Below are 22,103 nucleotides of genomic sequence, written 5' to 3'. Positions count from 1 at the left end.
AAGAAAGTTTAATTTGTTGTTGATGAACAGTATGGTCACACTTTATGGAATGTGGCATTGGGTTTCTAGTTGTATAAAGATTGTTCATTATAGGCTCTGTAATTTATATTGTAGCCCTTCAGTAAAAATCAGGAAACTCTGATTTCTGGAAAGCATGGGCATTTCTAGTATGCATTTGAGACATAACCCTCCCACACTAGATCTTTTTGAAATGGTTGATGGCATGGCAGTTTTTGCACCCGTTGGTTTCCTAGAGGTACTGAATTTGTAAGTGAAAAATGTTTTTAGTCCAGTCCATGGTTAGTGAATGGACTGAGTAGATATCATAAATGTGTGAAGTAGGTTGGTGTAGACTGTGAAAATATAAGAACATATGTCTCATCTGAAACAGTGAGTACTCAGCCCCAGGTCACTGCTCCTTTTCAGGAAGTTCAGCTCAGTGTTGCTGAATCTTTTCTCTCCAACCCCCCTCTCTCCCTCACTCCCTCCCTCCCCCCTCTTACTCAGCATTGAAATTCAGATATTCATTCATTACCTGCGTTGTTTCATAAACCCTTCCAATGCCCCTGTCAGGCAGGCGCTATTAACATCATCAGTGTTTGAACAGGTGAGAAAACTGTGGTGCACATTGGTTTAGTAACTGGCCCAAGTCAACAGCTGGGAAGTGCAAAGGGAGGACTTGAAGCACATTATACAGGAAGGATGAAGCATATGAGGACTCTTTGGACTATATTCTAAATTTTTCTGTATATTTAAATCTGTTCTGGGACTTCCCTGGTGGTGCAGTGGATAAGAGTCCGCCTGCCAATGCAGGGAACACAGGTTCAAGCACTGGTCCGGGAAGATCCCACACGCCACAGAGCAACTAAGCCCGTGCGCCACAACTACTGATCCTGTGCTCTAGAGCCCGAGAGCCACAACTACTGAGCCCACGGGCCACAACTACTGAAGCCCATGCACCTAGAGCCCGTGCTCTGCAACAAGAGAAGCCACAGAAATGAGAAGCCCGTGTACCACAACAAAGAGTAGCCCCCTCTCGCCGCAACTAGAGAAAGCCTGCATGCAGCAATGAAGACCCAGTGTAGCCCAAAAAATTAAATCTTAAAAAAAAACCCTGCTCTAAACAATAAAGTCTATTTAAAATTAAAACAGAAAACACATAGACTCTGGAGTCTGTCTACATTTCCCTCTATGACTTCCTCAGGGTCACAAGTACTGCTGTGTTCTTTCAGCTGCATCTCACAGACTCCCTAAAGTACAGCCACTTCTGCCATGAAAGAACCATTCAGTGAACCATTTCAAACATGCAGCCCCATTTTCCTAGTAGAAATAACTGAAGATCACCAAAATGAGAACAAGCAAAGGCTTGTCAGGAGTCAGCTCCCATGGCTTGTATTTGACTGAGATGCAAAGGCAAGCAGAGGATTGGAAAAGCTTTATAGCTGAAAAAGAAGCTTCAGGTATGCCCTGATTGGAGGCTGTTGGCATGGGGAAGATGTATGCAGGCCAACTAGGAGTGGGGAATTCTATTTAATTGAGAGTACATATTTGGCTTTCTCCAGTTGGCCCTAAATTGGAATTGGGGCAAAAATTAGGAAAGCTATCAGCTATTAATGAAGCCTTGGTTATTTTGGGCCAATTGCTATAAGGGTTATTGTTTGGCTTTCTGGACTAGTTGCTACAGATAGTAGTTTGACTTCCCAGACTGGTTACTCTAGATAGAACATTGGCTTCCTGGGCTGGTTGATGCATGTTGTGGGTGAGAGTTCTGTTTGTATATCTATCTGGCCATTGTTCCTTTGTATATTTGTTCTCTTATAGGGGAAGAATCTAAACTGTTTACTCCTTCATACTCCAGCTATAATTCATTGTGTAGGGGGTTGTGCCCCTGCTGTCTGGACCAGAGCTCTAGAAGGAGACCTGGAACGGACCAGCTGCTTCATGAATTGTTGGCTCAGCAGAAAGGGAAGGCTGGCTCCGTTCCAGGTGGTTGAGGGCAACTGCCCGTGGTTAAATAGGCTGAGTTTCTCCTTTGGCACAGTGAAAGGAAAAAGGGGGGAAAGAGGTGCTGGGAGGGAAAACTTGACCTTAGAGGTCAGAAGGGGGAATATTGGAGGACTGAATCAAGAAGAGAGTTTCTTTTATGCTCAGGACAGCTGAAAGCCTGAGGGTACAGAGGCTCCAAAATTCGATATAGAAAGCAACTGTCATAGTAATGGGCAAGAGAAGAGAAAAGCAGTGGAAGAGATTAACCAAACTAAGTGTTGGTTCTCGAGCTTATCATGATTCTTGATGATGGTGAATAACAAGCTATGTTTACAAAGGCAGTTCATATGGTGGCCTATATGGTATAATCAGTGTATACAGGATAAGGTAGACAGGATGTTAACAAACAGGAATCACCTGTGCAGTCTTTAAAAGCTACAAATGCCCAGGCCCCACCCCTGGAGCTGTTGATTCAGTAGGTCTGGGTCAAGGGTCCAGCATCTTTCTGTTTTTTGCCAAGCCCCACGGTTGAATCTGATACAGCCTGGTTTGGGAGCCATTTGCTTAGGCCAAATTCTCTTCTTTAATAACATCTTATTGTAGCAGTTACTTAACTGTAGTGACTGTACCTAATTCTATCTTTAAACACATTCTACATATTAATCATTAAATCACTTATATTTTATTGTTATTCAAAATGGTGTAATACAAGGTAATATATTCTCTGGTTGATGTTGATGATTTTATGGCTTTATAATGAAAGTAGGACCACTGTAGAAAATGCCATTATCTTATACTACCTCAAAGACATAACGTATATGCAGAGCCTCTGGTGACAACTGATTTCACTACATTACCTTGAACTAGTGTTTAAATTGTTTGGAGCAGCTCACACTGTAAAACCTCTCAACACTTCAATGAGAGAGGAACCCTGCTTACAGATACTATGTAATAGGTTGTATTCAATTTTCTTCCTCTCAAAAAGGGAAAGAAAATTATCATAGAAATTATTATTAATCACTTTAAAACAAATTAAATGTAAAATCATATTAAATATGCATTTGAATATTTAGTAAAGATTTAAAACAATAATAATCGCCACCATCTTTTGAGTGCATACTATTTGCTAGACACTCTGTGCTAAGCACTTTACATGGATTATCTCATTATTTATCACAAAAACTCTGAGACAGGTACTCTACCTATTTCCATTTTATAGATAGGAAAACTGACTCTCAGAGAATTTAGGTAACCTACCTCAAATCATAGTCTAGTATGTTGCAGACTAGGATTCTAACCAGATTGTCAGACTCCAGAGTCTATGTTGTTGTCTTTCTTTAATTTTAAATAGACTTTATTTCTTAGAACAGTTTTAAAGTGACAGAAAAATTTAGAAGATTGTACAAAGCGTCCTCATATATTCTGTCCTTCCCATATACTCTGTACCCAGTTTCCCATTTTTAACATCTTACATTAGTATGGTACATTTGTTACAATATTGATACATTATTATTAAATACAGTTCATACTTTATTCAGATTTCCTTCATTTTTACCTCAAGTCCCTTTTGTCTTCCAGGATCCCATCTAGGATATCACATTTCACACATTTCATTTAGTTATCATGTATCCTTTGGCTGCCTTTGGCTGTGATAATTTCTCAGACTTTTCTAGTTTTCGGTGACCTTTACAGTTTTGAGGGGTACTGGTCACTACTGATCAGTGCTGATCTACTGTTGTGTAGAATGTCCCTCAATTGAGATTTGTCTGTTGTTTTTCTCAACCTAGACTGAGGTTGTGGATTTGGGGAAGGCAGACCACAAGAGGTAGAGTGCCATTTTCGTTACATCCTAGAAGGGGAACACACTGTTTACATGACTGATCGCTGTTGACGTTAACCATGGCTGGAGTAGTGCCTGTCAGGTTTCCACACTGTAAAAGCGGTCTTCCTCTGCGCCCCCTCCCACCCCTTTCCATATTATGCTCTTTGGAGGGAAGTCACTATGTGTGGCCCACACTTAAGGAATAGAGAGTTATGCCTCCCCTCCCTGAAAGTGGAGTAGAACCCATGTTCTTCTGACCACCATGTCATTTTTCACATCTTACAATGTTCTATCTAGATCAAACTTCTACTCTTCAGTTACCACCCCTTTTTCTGTTCCGCTTTATGGTAAAATTCCTCAGAAGGGCTGTTCACTCTCCATTTTCTCCATTCTCCCTTGAACCTGCTCCAGTCAGGCCTTCACCCCCCACTGCACTGCTCCATTGAAATTCCTCTTGTCCAGAGTCACCATGGCTAAATCCGACAGTCAGTTCTCAGTCTTCATCTTATTTGACACAGCTGATCACTCCTTTCTCCTGAAAGCTTTACTTCCCTTCTAGAACATTACACTCTTTATTCTATTCTGTTCTTACAGGTTCCTCGTTCTCTCTCTCATCTCTTAGAATGCCCCTGGGATTAGTCCATGGACCTCTTCTCTTCTGTTTATCTACTGTACCCACTATCTTGTCATTGCCGTCTGTGTGCTAATAACTCCCAGATTTCTTGCCAGGGTCTCTCTCTTGAACGTCAGCACCATCTACCTAGTCCACCTATTGGCCTACTTGACAGCCATCTCCAACTTAACAGTCCAGAAGTACTGCCCTCCCCCAGAGTTTTTCCCCATCTTAGTTAATGGCAACCCCATCCTTCATTTTTTCAGGCCAAAATTATTAGTCTTCTGCGACTTCTTGCTTTCTCTCACAAACCACATCCTGTGTCTCAGCAAATGCTGTTCACCCTGCCTTCAGGATCTATCTAACAATCTGACCACTTCTTATCACTGTCACCACAGCCATCCTTGTCCAAACCACCATCAGATTCCACCTGGTTAATTTCAGCAGTGTCCTAACTGGGGTCCTTGCTACTGCATCTGCCCACCTCAAGTTTCTTTTCAACACGGCAGCCAGTGAGCCTGTTTAACATATGAAACATCTTATACCATTATCCTGTTCAGAACCATCCAGTAGCTTCCCATCTCACAGTAAACACCAAAGCCCTACATTGCATTTCTCACTTCTTTCTTCTTCTTTGTTCAACTCCAGATAAATTGGCCTCCGTGGACATTCAAGGAATGTTTTTCCTGTAGGTAACCTTGAGGCTTACTTCTGCACATCCTTCCTGATTTTGATTAACTATTACACACCCTAACTATGCTTTTAAAATTGATACCTCTGTGCTCCCTTATGCTCTTTCACTGCTTTATTTTTCTCTGTGTCACTTATCATTCCTCATATACTTTATATATATATACATACGTCTATATTTCTTTGTTTATTGTCCATCTAGAAATAAGCTTCATGAGGGCAAGGATTTTTGTTTGCTTGTTTTCTGCTTATTCCTCTAGGATCTAATATGGTACCTGGTACAGAGAAGGTATGCACTAAATATCTGTTGACTGAATGAATTAATGAATGAACAGATGTCTGTTAAACATTCTTTTTGGACAGAATCTTAGACAAAGTATTATACTAGATACAATGTCGTGGCCCCTGCGTGTAAGGATTTTCCAATTTAACATAGGCAACAGAACAATAGAGGTGCTATAAAGTTTAACAAGGGAAGGAAGTATGGGAAAATAGTACTGATGATTCCCTGAGTGTGGAATTGTACAGCTTCTGAGTTCCAGACTGAAACACTGGTGTTGATGGTGGACTGTTCTTCACTTGTCTCCCAGAAGTCATTAAAGTTTGATCCTTCCCTGGGTCTGGGATTGAGAGAGCAGGACAGATGGAAAGATCCCTGAAAAATCATGCGCAGGCCTTCCTGTTTATCAAATAGGAGTCCTACTCACGTAGGGGGTAAAAAGTACACATAAGCTTAAGTATGGACAAGTATTATTTCTTGTAAAATGTATGACCTAGTGGGTGTTAATGCTATGGTCTGTAAGAGGAGTTGAGCTAAATTATGCTTTTGAGTTTTGTTTTACTTTTTTAGGAATTACAAATATCTTTTAAATCCTCAAGTTTTTTTTTTTTTTTTTAATTGCCTAATTTGTTTGTGTGCTTTGTGGGGGGAAAAAAAAGCCATCTTTTCCTCTTCCCATTTTGTTATCTCAAAACAAACTTTGCAAGAGCGCAGACAGTTTCCTAGGGGTTTTGGCATGTGGTTATATGCAAATACAAAGATTCCAAATAGGGTATGTTGCGTTATTCTAAAAAACCCCTTCAGAGACATATTTGCATGTGATGAGTGATTTCTACAGCTGAATTCCCCAGCGTTAGCACTCCTAGATAGTCCTGCCCTCTCAAAACAGAGCCCTGAGAACCTTTGAGCATTGAATGATTATTAAGCTGTCACTATTTTCAGATCAATTTATTTCTGGACTTCTCAGGTCAACTTTTTTGGCTTATATTATGCCAAGATGTCTTTCACACAAAAAATTTGCCTTCCAAAAAATGATTTTAAACTGTGTTTAAGTACAGCGTATTTTTCCTGATTTATCTTTTCATGTAGAAGGCTCTTCACTTTTACAACACAACAGTCATTGGGAAGTTCACTCTTTGTTTAGGACTATTAATAAATAAAGATCTACATTCCGGAAGGAACAAGTAAGGAAGGACTAGAGAAAACTTTGCATGTTGAAGAATATAACAGGAATTAAGAGTTTGCATTCCTGTCACATCATATTGAAGCTATTGTTTTACAGAATTTGATCTAAATGAATTATACATTTTATGGATGCTAAGAATACTCTTTTAGTGGTGTTTCTATTCCCAATGCATCATCATTGGAGAAAAGCTATTAAGATTGTACGGTGAATCACCAGTTAGGGAAAGAGAAAACATTTCATTTCCAGTCCTGGAAGCAACCCATGCTTTCAGGATCCATTTTCACTGAGCTGGGTCAGTTTCAGCACTGTCAACTATGTACTCTTGGAAAACGCCTTTGTCTAATCTAGCTTTCCTTAGACTTAGTGCAAACTCAGAAACCTTTGCCCACCGGGGTCAGTGTTACGGAACTGTAAAAACCTCAGCTCATTTGGCATCTGTTCATTCACCCTCCAGCTAAATCTAAGAGATGTGCTCAAGGGAATCATGGCCTGTTGCACTTTTTTTTAAAATACGTAGTGGATTTATTTTTAGTTTTTTTATTTTTTACATCTTTATTGGAGTATAATTGCTTTACAATGGTGTGTTAGTTTCTGCTTTATAACAAAGTGAATCAGTTATACATATACATATGTTGCCATATCTCTTCCCTCTTGCGTCTCCCTTCCGCTCACCCTCCCCATCCCGCCCCTCCAGGTGGTCACAAACCACTGAGCTGATCTCCCTGTGCTATGCGGCTGCTTCCCACTAGCTATCTACCTTACGTTTGGTAGTGTATATATATCCATGCCTCTCTCTCGCCTTGTCACAGCTTACCCTTCCTGTACGATGTTGGCTGTGGCTTTGTCATATATGGCGTTTATTATGTTGAGGAATGTTCCCTCTATGCTTACTTTCTGCAGGGTTTTTATCATAAATGGTGTTGGATTTTGTCAAAAGCTTTCTCTGCATCTATTGAGATGATCATATGGTTTTTCTCCTTCAATTTGTTAATATGGAATATCATGTTGATTGATTTGCGTATATTGAAGAATCCTTGCATTCCTGGAATAAACCCCACTTGGTCATGGTGTATGATCCGTTTAATGTGCTGTTGGATTCTGTTTGCTAGTATTTTGTTGAGGCTGTTACACTTTTAAAAAGGGAATTCAGAAATTAATAAAAAGAAAAATGGGGAATAGAATTATGTGGGAAAGCTGACATCCCCTGGAACTTGAAAGGTTAACTCCACATTTCCTTAATAGTTTTAAACTGTTCCTTTCCTACTAAGAGAATTGTGAGCCATGAAATGTTTATACCTTTTTATGTGCAAATACTATATATGAGACTCCTGCTGCTATTGCTGCCAGATGGATCTTCGAAAAACTAAAGCTTCCATCTTTGCATCACCTCCTCAGAAATCTTAGATTGGCCCCATTTACTTTCAGGGAAAAATTTTAAGTTACACTGACACTCAGGGCCTCTGTCGGTCATTCAGCAGATACGTATGGAACATCTGCTATGTGCTAAGCACATTCCTATGCAGGTAACACGGAGACTTCATGGAGCTTGTTCACCTTTTCTTTAAGTTGAACCCTCTGCTCTAAGCATAGTGGTCTCCTCTTTGCCCCCTCATGCCCTTTTCTTCATTTCTGGAACAACTCTCCATCTGACAGGCTCTTCCCTCTTCCTTCATCTGACTGAAACCCCAGGCCCCTGCTGTTGCAGAGTCAGCTGATGTCCCACCACCTCATGCTCCTTCCCGGGCTGTGGTAGCCCACACGGACATCTTCTTTCTTCACCCCTGTTAAATGATGTGCATGTCTTATCTCACAGAGTCAACGTGGAAAGGGAACTGTTTTAATAAGAAAAAAAAAAAGTCCTGCTGTGTGTTACATAAATTGTTAATTTATATGGTACATTATGCCTCTATAAATGTTAGCCAGTTGATTTACTAACAAAGTAGAAATCCAAATTTTCTCTCTGCTGAAATTTGATATTTAGCATTCCCTTATTGGAACGTTCATTTGGAGACTGGGAAGTGTTTTAAAGACTGGAGGTGTTTTAAAGTCAGTGCTTATGTAATCAGCAGGCCAGCGAAGGGCAACTAAATTTAGTGTCTGTTTTAGGAGGGACTGTTTGTCGAAGGACATTCACTGATGGGAAGTTTGAGATTGCTCAGTGAGGCTGTGACTTGTCTGGAGTTGTACTATAGGTTGGTGACAGATCCACCACTAAACCCACATGTTCCTGCATATATCCAGGGGGCCACGGTGATGTCTGGACTGGTGACTTTTCTCATTAGAAGTCAGCATAGTCTATGGGGCTCAGAGTTCATTCTTTTGTCTTGTTTTCTAATCTTGAGTGTTTTTTTTTTCTCCCCAGGGTAGTATACCCTATCCAGTTATTCCTTAAGAATTGGCCTCTCTTTAGAAATACTCATAGTTTTAAACTTGGCTCAGGCTCCAGAAACCACCCCTCTAGTAAGCCTTCCATGATACCCCATCTTTAGTTAGGGACCCTTCTTCGTGCTCCACTCACACATGCTGTGTGCAGTTACTGCACTGTTGCACACAGTAGATGCTCAACAAACGTTTGAATTACACTGATATACAGTATTTCCTCCAAGAGCTTTTAGAAACAGTTAAAGTGTTCATAAAAATGTGCCTCAACCAAATAGGCAGATGACATCATCCAAAAATACTTTAAAATAGAGTTAGCATGTCTTGCCAACTATTTTTGCTTTGAAGGTTCCCTTCTGGTTTTTTTTTAGTGCTACTCTATCTAAAACATATTGGCATTTGGACAGTCCTTGCCTCTTCATGAGACATCATCTCTACAAAGAGATGTAAAAGGAAGATAGTCTTGCCAGAACTTAAAATATGGAAGAAGGGCAAAAACATTCCAACTTAATGAATGATATCATATATTTTGTAGTAACTGTTTTCCCCCTACAGCCTAAGCAGGCATTCCGATTGAATGTTTCAATTTTATCTTCCCTTGTTTGACATGTACTTACCAGAGCAGCCACTTCCTTTCACTCTTTTCGGGTATAAGATGTGACTGAAATAACAAAACACTCTGACTTCCCTGGTGACACAGTGGTTAAGAATCCACCTGCCAATGCAGGGGACACGGGTTCAAGCCCTGGTCCAGGAAGATCCCACATGCCACGGAGCAACTAAGCCCGTGCGCCACGACTACTGAGCCTGCACTCTAGAGCCCGCGAGCCACAACTACTGAGCCCGTGTGTCACAACTGCTGAAGCCTGTGCTCTAGAGCCTGTGCTCCCTAACAAGAGAAGCTACCGCAATAAGAATCCCGTGCACTGCAACGAAGAGTAGCCCCCCCGTTCGCTGCAGCTAGATAAAGCCCACGCGCAGCAATGAAGACCCAACATAGCCAAAAATAAATTAATTAATTAATTTAAAAAAATAAAACATTCAAGATAAAAAACTTTGTATTTGTTAGGTTAGACTAAGTTATACTGCAGTAAAAAACAAAACGAAAAAAAAAAACACCACCACCTAAATCTCAGTGGTTAGCATAACAGAAGCTTACTTTTGGCTCATGGGAAGAGCACTGAGACTCCAGGGCAGCTGATCTCCGTGTGATGGTCCAGCATCTTGGGGCACCCCCATCTTGACATGTGCTTCTACCATTGCTGTGACAGGGATGGGAGCCTGGTGAATTGCACCCTGGCTCTTCAGCGTTTCTGGCTGGAAGAGACACATAGGCGTAACCAACCTAGAGCAAGAAAATATCATCCTCTCTGATGGAGTAGAGGACTAGAAATATTGGTGGGCACTAACAATGTCTACCAAGTCCATTTTTTTGCTCCGAAATAGGGGCAATAATGGTATCATATTGTGATCTCTTTCAGCTTTTAGGATTTACTTACAGTCTCAGCAGGAACATAAAACTGAAGGAAATTGAATAGTCCAGCAAACCCTTGTAGGACTGAAACTATGGGGGCAAGGGCTGCCATATTAAACAAAAGACATTTGCCTTTCTGATGTCTTTGTTCAAAGACTGTAACTTGTTCAAAGACTGTAACCTTAAGAAATTTTTAAAACCTGTGGAGTCTGAAACAGACTGAACAAAAGATAGTTCCCTAGGGCTTATTGCTCTTCTCAGAGCTGAGAACCTGTTTGTCTTACAAAAGGACATCAGCCTTTGGAGCACATCATTGTTGGAAAAGTGAGCCCTTCCATGAGGTTACCTTGATTCCTCTTGGAGGTCAGCTTCCATATTTGTGTGTGGTAGAGGGAGAGGGGCCGATTCCCACAACCAGTGACAGTGATGTGTTGCAGGTCCCCACAACCACTCTCAGGTGACAGTTGGATTTTATCTATAGATCTGTATCTGGCTGCCTGAATTTTTAAGACTCTGGAGGATAAAGGTATGAGGGGATGCTGCCATCACCATCACCAGCCCTAAAACACGTTGCTAATTTCAGTACTCAGGATGGCTGGCCTAATCCGGGAGTACTGTCCCAGGGACAAGAAAGCTATTCTTTCCATCTGTCGTTTGCTTGCTTTCTTCCCCTTTGCCTTAAAATACACTTTAAAATTTGGGAGTTATGCAGAAAGGCCGTGTAATATCTTACCTGAAGAATCCTATTATCTCAGGGTGCCATAAAAAGTCATATACTAAATCAACTATACTCCAATAAAAATTGTTTAAAAAGTCATATACTTTCAGTACAGCTTTAAGGTATTTATACAGGACCCTAAATAAGTCATATACACTGTTTTCGAGTAATTAAAATCCTGTTATCCCAGTAGAACATTTCCCTGACCCTACCCAGATAATAACTTTTAATTGCTCAAAAATGATCAGCAAAGACAGTCCAGAACACAAAAAAAATTTTTTTAACATCCTTATTGTAGTACAATTGCTTTACAATGGTGTGTTAGTTTCTGCTTTATAACAAAGTGAATCAGTTATACATATACATATGTCCCGTATCTCTTCCCTCTTGCATCTCCCTCCCTCCCACCCTCCCTATCCCACCCCTCTAGGTGGTCACAAAGCACCAAGCTGATCTCCCTGTGCTATGCGGCTGCTTCCCACCAGCTATCTATTTTACGTAGAACAAAAATTTTAAACAGCGTTTCATAAAAGCTTCAACAAATGAACCTAACTGTATTATCAATGAGTAAGCACACTGAAGAGAATGAGAGGGAAAAGAACTAAGTAACCTTGGAAAACAGGCTCTTCCCAGAATACCCTTAGCCTGAGGACAAAAACACGTGTGCACAAATGCTGTAATTTGATTAGTTAATGTGTTCCTCACAGGGATATGGGTTAGCCATTCTGAACGTACGTTATGTACGTAGTAGAACTGAACAAACAAGCAAATATATTGTGGATAATGAGAGCAAAGTTTCTCACCGTGTGAGAATGAAGTTATATAAGTGAGAAAGGTCTAAAATGTGCCATATGGTATTGACTTGGATCAGTTAAAAATCATGGTTTTTAACGTGTGTACAGACAGAAATACAGATGCATGGGTGAGAGCACATACATATATTTCCCACCTCTGTCTGCTTGAAAGACCTGGCAGCAGTGAGCACATCTAACATCTAAGTTCTTGCTTTTTAAACACCATTATCCAATAAAAGGAATCAGGACTCCTTGGAAAAGTAATTATATCAAGGGCTGGGGCAGGGGGAATACAAAATGAGCCTAGAGCATCTTGTAAAACCAGAACAATAAGAAAGTGTTCCCAAAATGATAGGGCTTGCCAAAAGAATACAGGAGCAGCCTGAAGGGACAAAGCTGGAGCAATTTTAGCAACAAAATAAATAATGATGCTATTGGATTTTAACCTGTAGAGTAAAATAAATATCCATGAGTCCACACTGATATAAATAAATTAATTACCTAAATAAATGGGGAAGAAGACATAATACTTTTTTACAGAAGAATTGTAGTTAATGAACATAGAGGGAAAATTGAAAAATACCAGTAAGCAAACCCCACAGTAATAATTATGATAAACAAGAACCATAGATAGATGCAGATATTTTTAGGCAAAATCTGAGAAGCAGGTTGCTTCCATAGTCTCAGAGTATCTCCCCCAACATAGTTATTAGTTAAAAATAATTAATAATAATTTTATAGTGGGGAAACCTGCAGATATCACCTTAACCGAGGGATCAAGGTTAACATCACCAGTGATAAGACATGGACATCATGAACCTCTTGATACTATGCACTGAGAAGGATACAACAGCATTTCACTGTCCTTAAAGATAAGGAAAAACTGAGGAACATCAGATTAGTGGAGATTAAGGAGAAGGAACAAGTAATTGCAATGTGAGAAACTGGATAGGCTCTTAGAACAGAAAAAAGACATCAGTAGAAAAACAGGTGAAATTAGAATAAGGTCTTCAGTTTAGTAATCTCTGGGTCTGATCTTTGTACCATGGTTACATAAGATGTTAACATTAGGGGAAGTTGGGTGAGAAATACATGCTAAAATTAGTTCAAAATAAAAATATAAATAAAATGCAACAGAACATATAAGGTACACACAAAAAAACAGGGATTCCAATAGAAGTAAACTATTCTTTGGTTCTTCCTATTACAATTTCCACAGCGGAGCGACTTTCAAGCAGCTGGCTGGATGTTCGTCACATTGAAAAATATGTAGACCAGGGTAAAAGCGGAACAAGAGAATTACTTTGGTCCTGGGCACAGAAAAACAAGACTATTGGTGACCTTTTACAGATTCTCCAGGAGATGGGGCATCATCGAGCTATCCATTTAATTGCAACTTATGGTAAGCATTGATTCTAACGATATGGCTCTTACTCAATTTTATATGAATTGTAACTTGTAAATATTGTATTTTATCTAAGACATTGACTGGTCATGCTGTATGTCAGTGATTCCTTACCTGTGACTTTTATCTGAAGCAGGGTTTGCAGCTTCACACTTTTGTGTCTGACACTTTCTTTTCTTATTGCCTAACTTATACAACACATTCCCTTCTACCACTTTATAGTTTGGTTTTTAAAAAATATTTATTTACAAGCTACGCTTCTTAAAATGTTTCATTCTCACTTAGTTAAGAGAATCAGCTCTCTGTCTAAAACTCTGACTCTCTGAGTCATAAACATGACCAGAACCACAATATGAGTAAAATACAAATAATGCTATAATTTGTTTTACCGTATGATTAGAAGTTAAAAATAATTGGGTTTCCCCGTCGTAGTTTAGTGCAGATGATACCTCCAAAATAACCCTGGGATTTCTCTGTTGTCTTCACTGCTGTTTTCATGCCATGGCTTTCTAACTTCTAACCTGTTTACTGTCCGTTTCACAGTGGCTTGATTCTTCCCTCTCTTTGTCTTCTCTTTCTGATGCCGTGTCATGCATTACATTTATAGTAACCTGATAAATAAAGCTCATGAAGTTTTCTCTGTTCACTCTTTGTCAATAAGATAATCTCCCAATGTCACCTGTTCTGTTTATTCCACTTTAGATTCATTGACTTCAACAAGAATGATCTTGAGTGATCTTGGGTCTTATGTTATAGATTCAGGGCTCTTAGGTTGGAAACTCCTCTAAATCAGCAGGCTTATTCTTTGGCTTTTTCATCCAGGCATATTTTTAGTTCTGTGTATTTGCACACATGCTCTTTGATAATATATTTTGTCCACTCAAGCCACTGCCTCATCACCTAAAGAAGCTTTGCACACACAAGAAGAAATCCCAAGAGGTTTGTACCAGAAAACTGTAGCTTCAGAATGACTTTTATTTTATAGGTTTTTCACATTAATAAGGTATTAGACAGTTCCCAATAGGCTTCCACCATGATATTATCTGTATAACTTGGCTAATCCCTTTTTTCTGTTGCACACTATTTCTTCACTTAGGTTTTTTTTTTTCTTAATGTTTATTTATTTATTTATTTTGTCCACTCCAGGTCTTAGTTGTAGCACGTGAGTTTGTCACTGCAGCATGTGGCTCTTTAGTTGTGGCATGTGGACTTCTTAGTTGCAGCATTTGGACTCTTAGTTGTGGCATGCGAACTCTTACTTGCGGCATGCGAGCTCATAGTTGCAACATGTATGCAGGATCTAGTTCCCCAACCAGGGATCGAACCCCGGCCCCCTGCATTGGGAGTGCAGAGTCTTACCCACTGGACCACCAGGGAAGTCCCTTCACTTAGTTTTATACAGCAGAATGCTTCACTCTGAAGCTGACTGATCAGGTGAAATGCAGTGAGTCTCTGGGAGCTGTAAATGTAATGCCTTTTCATTGTCTGAGCCTTTTCCAGCCACTGAAACCACCCACGTGACTTGTTGTTCACGGTATAAACTCACACCAATTTGATAGGACACGGGTATATTTTATACTTCAGTGTTCTGGAATAGATTTCAGGGTGTCTTTTCACACTCTATGTTGTTTATTTATGCAGCGGGGAATTATATGGACAAAAATTCCACATCCTTGGTTGACTCCTAGTCTGTTGCACATGGAAAATTAATTTATTTTTTACAATGTGGGATTAGTTGATTTGTGGAAAGGCAATCAATTACTGCCCTAATACCAGGAGGTAGATACATCTGAGATGAAAAGGAGGTTACTGCTTTGTTCTGAATCCTTTGCTAAGGAAAATAGCATTATTTATTTGCAGTTTATTGAGTTAATGCTTTAAATTATGATCTTAAAAACATTAATTGTATAGCTTGTTGAAAGCAGCCACGTGATGGTTCGTTGGAAACATCTAAATGTAGCCTGCTGCACAGGTGTTTCCTATGAGAGCAGCTCACTGAAGTCAGGAGTTGGAGCTCCTAATTGAAATGCATAAAGATTTAGCCTTTCTTTGTTGCTACCATGAACAGAGTTATCACTTATCTAAATAATCTGTTTTTGCCTCGCTTTCCTTAAAATTGTTCCAATTGGTGGGATGGTTTCACGTTAATCACCTTAGTCAAGCCATTTTGGATCTCCCATTTTATATGACAGTGAAGTATTGTCTCTCTTTTTATGTGCAGCAAAAGGACAATGGCTTTTAGTGCCCTTGCAGCCCCCAAACTTCAAATTTTGTTCTACACAACAATACCTTATTCAGGATGTTTGCTATTTCTTGCCTAATTGCCCTCGCTGGAACCTCTAGTATAATGTTGAATAGAAGTGGCAAGACCAGCACATTCTTTTCTTGTTCCTGATCTAAGGAGAAAACATTCAGTCTTTCACCATTATGTATGATGTTCACTCTAAGTTTTTCACAGATGCCCTTTACCAAATTAAGGAAATTTTTTTTCTCTCCCTAGAGCTTCATCATGATAGATTATTGGATTTTATGAGTTTGCTCATTTTATTAATGTGGTATATTTTCAGATATTAAGCTAACCTTGGATTCCTGGGATGATCCCACTTGGTCATGGTAACTCATCTTTGTTATATGTTTCTGGATTTAGTATTTTGGTGAGGATTTTTGCATCTATATTCATAAGGGATATAGATCTGTAGTTTTATTGTGCTATTTTGTGTGGCATTGATATTAGGACAATATTGGCCTCAAAGAAAGATTTGGGAGTTGTTTCCTCCTCTTCTATTTTGGAAGAATGTGTGAAGAACTGGTCTTAAATCTTCTTTAAATGTTTGGTAAAATTTACCTGTGAAACCACTTGGGGCTGGGCTTTTCTTTATGGGAAGTCTTAAAATATTAATTAAATCTCTTCCCTTGTTACAGACCCATTCAGGTTGTTTATTTCTTCTTGAATTAGTTTTGGTAGTTTGTGTCTTTCTAGGAATCTGTCCATGTCATTTATCTAGTTTTTTGACAAATAGTTGTTCACAGCATTCCCTTATAATTCTTTTTATTTCTGTAAGGTCAGTAGTTATGTCTTTTGTTCTTAATTTTAGTAATTTTGAGTCTTCTTTCTTTCTTGGTCAGTCTAACTAAAAGATTGTCAACTTTGTTTATATTTTCAAAGAACCATCTTCAGTTTCATTGATATTTCTCCTCTGTTTTTCTATTCTGTTCTTCTGTTTCATTAATTTCCACTCCAGTCTTAATTCTTCCTTCCTTCTGCTTCCTGTGGTTTAGTTGTTTCTTCTTTTTTAGTTCCTCAAGGCAAAAGTTTAGGCTATTTATTTGATATTTTTCTTCTTTTTAAAGGTGGGCATTAACAGCAATAAATTTCCCTTTAAGCGCTGCTTTTGCTGCATGCCATATGTTTTGGCATGTTGTGTTTTTGTTTTCATCCATCACAAAGTATTTTCTAATTTCCCTTGTGATTTCTTCTTTGACTCATTGGTTATTTATGAGTTTGGTGTTTAATTTCCATGTATTTGTCAATTTCCAAAAAAAAATTTTCCTTTTGTTATTGATTTCTACTTTATTTATTTTTGCATTTTAAAAAAAATGTATTTATTTTTATTTATTTTTGGCTGCATTGGGTCTTCATTGCTGCACGCGGGCTTTCTGTAGTTGCAGTGAGTGGGGACTACTCTTCATTGCGGTGTGCAGGCTTCTCACTGCAGTGGCTTCTCTTGTTGCAGAGCAGGGGCTCTAGATGCGTGGGCTCAGTAGTTGTGGCACGTGGGCTCAACAGTTGTGGCTTGCAGGCTCTAGAGCACGGGCTCAGTAGTTGTGGCACATGGGCTTAGTTGCTCCATGGCATGTGGGATCCTCCCAGACCAGGGCTTGAACCCGTGTCACCTGCATTGGCAGGCAGATTCTTAACCACTGTGCCACCAGGGAAGCCCTTGATTTCTACTTTAATTCCATGTAGTCAAAGAATATGCTTTGTATGATTTCATCCTTCCAAATTTATTGAGGCTCATTTTATTGCCTAACATGTGATCTGTTCTGGAGAATGTTCAACGTACACTTGCAAAGTATGAGTATATTCTTCTGTTTTGGATGGAATGTTCTATAGATGTCTGTTCGGTCTAACTGATTTATAGTTTTGTTCAAGGAGGCTTATTATTAATTGATTGTATTTTGTTGCTAGTCTTCTAAGCAAAATAATCTAGGAAACATTAGAATACAATCTAAGAAAATCTAGAAGATGAAATAAAACTTCTGAAGTCTGAATCAAAATGTCAGAAGTAACAGCAAAATATTGCAGAGTTTTAATTTTTTGTAGGAAGCTCATAGACTTCCTTAGTTCAGACAGAAGTAATAGTCTTCAATTGGGCAACATTTGTGGGCATTTGTGATTGACTGCACGTGTGCACACACACACACACTCACACTCACTCACCCCTCTAATACCTTATGGCACAAGATGGGATAAAAAGTGAACTAACCGAGAGAGGTATAATCCCATAATTGTAAAAATTTTAAATACATGTACAAAAAACTGACAACAACATTGCTTTTTTCCTGTCAGTTCTCTCCTTCATACTTCAATATTTTTAATGATGTCTAACAATAATTTAAGATAGGTGCTCATGGACTTCCCTGGCGGTCCAGTGGTTAAGACTCCGAGCTTCCACTGCAGGGGGCACGGGTTTGATCCCTGGTCAGGCAACTAAGATCCCACGTGCCGCGCCTCACAGCCAAAAATTAAAAAAACAAAAATACAAACGAACAAACAAGAAAAACAGATTGGTGCTCATGTTTTAAGTGAACAAAGGTATGTTTGTATATTTCATCATTAGAAAGCTCTTTCACATATGGAAATTTGAAACCATTCAATGGGAATGAAACTGAGCTTTAGAAATGAACCTTACTAGCAAGGTATTTATTTTCAGTGTAAAAAAAGAAAATAAAGTTTGTTAAGAACATAACATTTTTTTTTTTTTTTTTAATTTTTATTTATTTTTGTGGTACGCGGGCCTTTCACTGTTGTGGCCTCTCCCGTTGCGGAGCACAGGCTCCGGATGCGCAGGCTCAGCGGCCATGGCTCACGGGCCCAGCCGCTCCGCGGCATGTGGGATCTTCCCGGACCGGGGCACGAACCCGTGTCCCCTGCATCGGCAGGCGGACTCTCAACCACTGCACCACCAGGGAAGCCCCAGAACATAACATTTTTTGTATCTATATTCCCTTATTTCTCTTTCAGGGGCAGCCTTGAATCCTTCAGAGCAGAGTCATCAGGGAAAAGGATTTCCGATCATGTTATCCGAGGTACAGCGTGTGCGCGTGGGGAATGACCCTTGAACCCTGTTGCATATATAATTGAGTGTAAGGAATGAAGTTATCAGGCAGAAAAATGCTGTATTTGCAGGTACTTTTTTAAATTCTGGAGAGCTTGAGCTCTCATTCTTGTTCATTTATTTGGGGATTCAGGAAATTGGAGATTTGTAAATGTTTGAAGAGTTAAGAGCTTTGTCCTCTCAGTGATCTGTCAGAGATGAGTCTTAGAACTTTTAAGAGTACTGTAAGTTACGCATTTGTCTTAACTCAGCTTTTAGTTTTCCTGTTCTAGTGTTTTGCATGTTACTGTTAGTTTTTATTAAAGCAAATTAGCGGTGATCATTTTTATAGCAATAGAAGTCATTTAATATTGACTATAGGGCTTCCCTGATGGCGCGGTGGTTGGGAGTCCGCCTGCCGATGCAGGGGACGCGGGTTCGTGCCCCAGTCCGGGAGGATCCCACAGGTCTCGCGGAGCGGCTGGGCCCGTGAGCCATGGCTGCCGGGCCTGCGCGTCCGGAGCCTGTGCTCGTACCAAAAAAAAAAAAAAAAAAAAAATTGACTATAACTATGACTTTGATACTTGAGTTTTTACCGTTGGTATGGAATATATATAGCAGTGAATACTATTGAATAAAATAGAATAACTTTGCATTCTACTAGCTTTCTTCTAAATTAGATTCCACCCTGTTGCACTGTACAGTCCCAGGGGGAGCTTTGGATTTCTGTTGGGGTTCTGTTCTTTCTAGACTTTATGAAATTGAATTATACTTTAATACGTATTTCTTCTCCTAGGAAACAGCTAGTGTCACAGTGGATAATGTTCTTATTCCTGAACATAATGAAAAAGGTAAGAAAAACAAAACAACTTTTCTTTGAATCATGTTTTCCTTTAAGTGAATTCATGAATTCTTTTAAGTGAAATTTAGAAAGATCCAATAAACATAATAACTATTCATTAATATGCAGATTTAGGATAAATTTTTCATAGATATCAAAATATTCTCAATTTTGACTGACACATAGTTCTGATGGGTGATACATTATTGTTATATTGAAAATTGTTGGCCAGTAAAGAGCATAATTGTGGTCTCAGGAGAATTTCATGACATTTGCTATTTTTATGTGTCATAGGAAGACATTTAAAAATTATGTTGGGTTTTATACAGTTTTAGAAATTTTCATAGCACTTATAGAGAAATCTTTAGAGGTGATTGTAGAGCAGTGCTGAAGGTCACTATGAAAATCAGTTATTTTCCACACCAACTTTCCTACTTTATCAGCAGGGAGAATAATTTACTTCTATCTGGGAATCATTCTGATAAACTTTTGTGGCTATTTAAGGCTGCCTAGCCTAATCTTTGCCACTAGATCCGATGCTTCTTTGGTTCAAAAGAGAATTAGGATAGTTAGATAAGGTTGTGGTCCTTTAATGTTTAGCAAAAAAGGTTTAAATCAAACAGACTAAGTGTGTAAATATAGCCAAAATTGGTCTCTGAAGCATTTAGCCAGGCTTTTCCATTTGAATTTGTATTTGATTACCTTTGAAATGTTTCCTCCCAATCTCTGCTTTAGATGATTTTTTTTAAAAGCTGAAGCATCTTCCTGATTTACTCTGAGCCAGTTAGTTAGCCATTTGGAGGATTTGGCTTATGAAAAACGTTTCTCCCAGTCATGCTTGGAGAATAATATTATTTAGTCATATCGAAATTTCCACTTCTATAATTTTTTTTTTTACTGGTTTTAGGTTCATAGTGGGTCAACAGCAATCTGTTGATTTAATGACAGGGAAACAGTCTTGGAAAAGTTTCCCCAACTAAGTTGTCTGGCTGATCTCTTTGGAAAGGTGATAGAATCACAGTGCTTTTGTTTGAATATCTAAAAAGCCATTGGCTCTGTGGGATGGTGGGAGCCAGGCCCAAGTAAATGTACAGAGAGCACATGGTGGGCTTCAGTTTTTGCTGCTGGGCCTTTCTCTGTTGACTTTTCACTGGGCCCTGATTTGTTTCTAGTAGGGAAGTCTTGATTCTTTATAATGATGGTTGATTCTTACAAAGAGAAAAAGTAACTTATCTTCTCCCTACTTTCCTTCCTAAGGAATATTGTTTAAATCCTCCATCAGCTTTCACAATGTCATAGAAGGAACCAGAAATTTCCACAAAGACTTTTTAATCGGAGAAGGGGAAATTTTTGAGGTATACAGAGTGGAAATCCAAAACCGAACATATGCCGTTAAATTATTTAAACAGGTATGGAAAGAATTACTATCACAGGATATCCATTCCATTTACTGGCTCATATTTCACATTAAAATGTGTCATTTTTCATCAACATTGAAAGGAGGTATACTTGAAAATAAAATTTCATAAATGGAAATAAGATATATGACCTCTGGTGACTGGAGAAATGACTGAGAAATGAATGCCTGTCTTGCAGGAATGTGGAAGTTAAATCCTTCCCCTCCCCAGATGTATGGCCTGAGAAAGACTTTTCTGAAAAGCATTGTTAGGACCATTGGGACTTTGCTTAAGATGGTCGGATTGTGCTGGTCTGCTCCAGTTTTCCTGGCTTTCTAGGATGGGCAGCGCCCTCTCCAGGCAGCTTCACAGGCTAAGCCACAGACTGAAATTCGGTGCTACTTTATGAATCGTCGTCTTCAATCACAGTTCAGGAGAGGGGGAAAGAGGAGGCTTTGGTAGGAGCAGCATGACAGTGATCGGTGCAGGAGGTTAGAATACAGCTGAGTACAGCCAGGGAAGCAGAAAGGCTACTGGGGGTCCGACGCAGGAGTCAGGAGGAGATAGGTCTGCACACGCATACCCAAAGAGCTGTTCTTCATTGTTGGTCAACAGCCAATAAACATTTACTAAACTTCTTTTACGGGCTGCGTGTTGGGTGGAGATGAATAAAGCATAGTTACATTCTGCAAGAGTTCCCAGTCTTATGGGGAAACCAGGTAAAGAAACGGTTAAATTGCAGTGTGATAAGCACTTTAGCAGAGATTTGCCCCAAAGGTGATGGGAGCACATAGAAGATAGGCAGAGGAGGGGCTGGCACAGAGTAACCACGCAGTAAACATTTCCTCAGTAAACAAATGGAAAAGTGGATGAAAGGCGGTGACCTTTCAAGTGGATTTTGAAGGATAAGGAGAATTTCTCAGGCAGCGAGGGAAGTACTTTCTAGATGGAAGAGATAGCAGGTGCCCAGGCCTAGAGGCACATGCATGAACGCCTGTGTCTCACTCACGAAGACCAGTTCGTTTGGTGGAGTAGAGTTTAGCGTGAGAGGGTGGGAACGTAGTGGCATCAGATGATACTGGAAAGATAGGTGAAGTCCATGGATGGTTTCTAAGTAGGAGAGTGAAAGGACGAGATTTGTGTTTTGAAGTATCACTTTGATTACCGGTCAGATGATGGACTGGAAGTTGGCAGGGGCAC

General features: G+C 39.5%; 1 protein-coding gene across 1 annotated transcript in view; it reads left to right on the top strand.

The window, feature by feature from the left end:
- IRAK3 (interleukin 1 receptor associated kinase 3) overlaps positions 1–22,103 on the top strand; it is a 62,525-nt gene that overhangs the window by 16,500 nt on the left and 23,922 nt on the right. Inside the window, exons 2-5 of the mRNA XM_024736547.1 lie at positions 13,162–13,344; positions 18,593–18,657; positions 19,462–19,516; positions 20,764–20,915. Coding sequence (XP_024592315.1) covers positions 13,305–13,344; positions 18,593–18,657; positions 19,462–19,516; positions 20,764–20,915 — 312 coding nt within the window. The 5' untranslated portion in view covers positions 13,162–13,304. The remainder of the gene's footprint in view (positions 1–13,161; positions 13,345–18,592; positions 18,658–19,461; positions 19,517–20,763; positions 20,916–22,103) is intronic.

This window comes from Neophocaena asiaeorientalis, unplaced genomic scaffold, assembly GCF_003031525.2.
Source record: "Neophocaena asiaeorientalis asiaeorientalis breed wild unplaced genomic scaffold, Neophocaena_asiaeorientalis_V1.1 scaffold134, whole genome shotgun sequence".
In the NCBI taxonomy this organism is placed as follows: Eukaryota; Metazoa; Chordata; class Mammalia; order Artiodactyla; family Phocoenidae; genus Neophocaena; species Neophocaena asiaeorientalis.
Note: the sequence above shows the minus strand (reverse complement) of the source record. Positions and strands in the feature narration are given on the sequence as shown.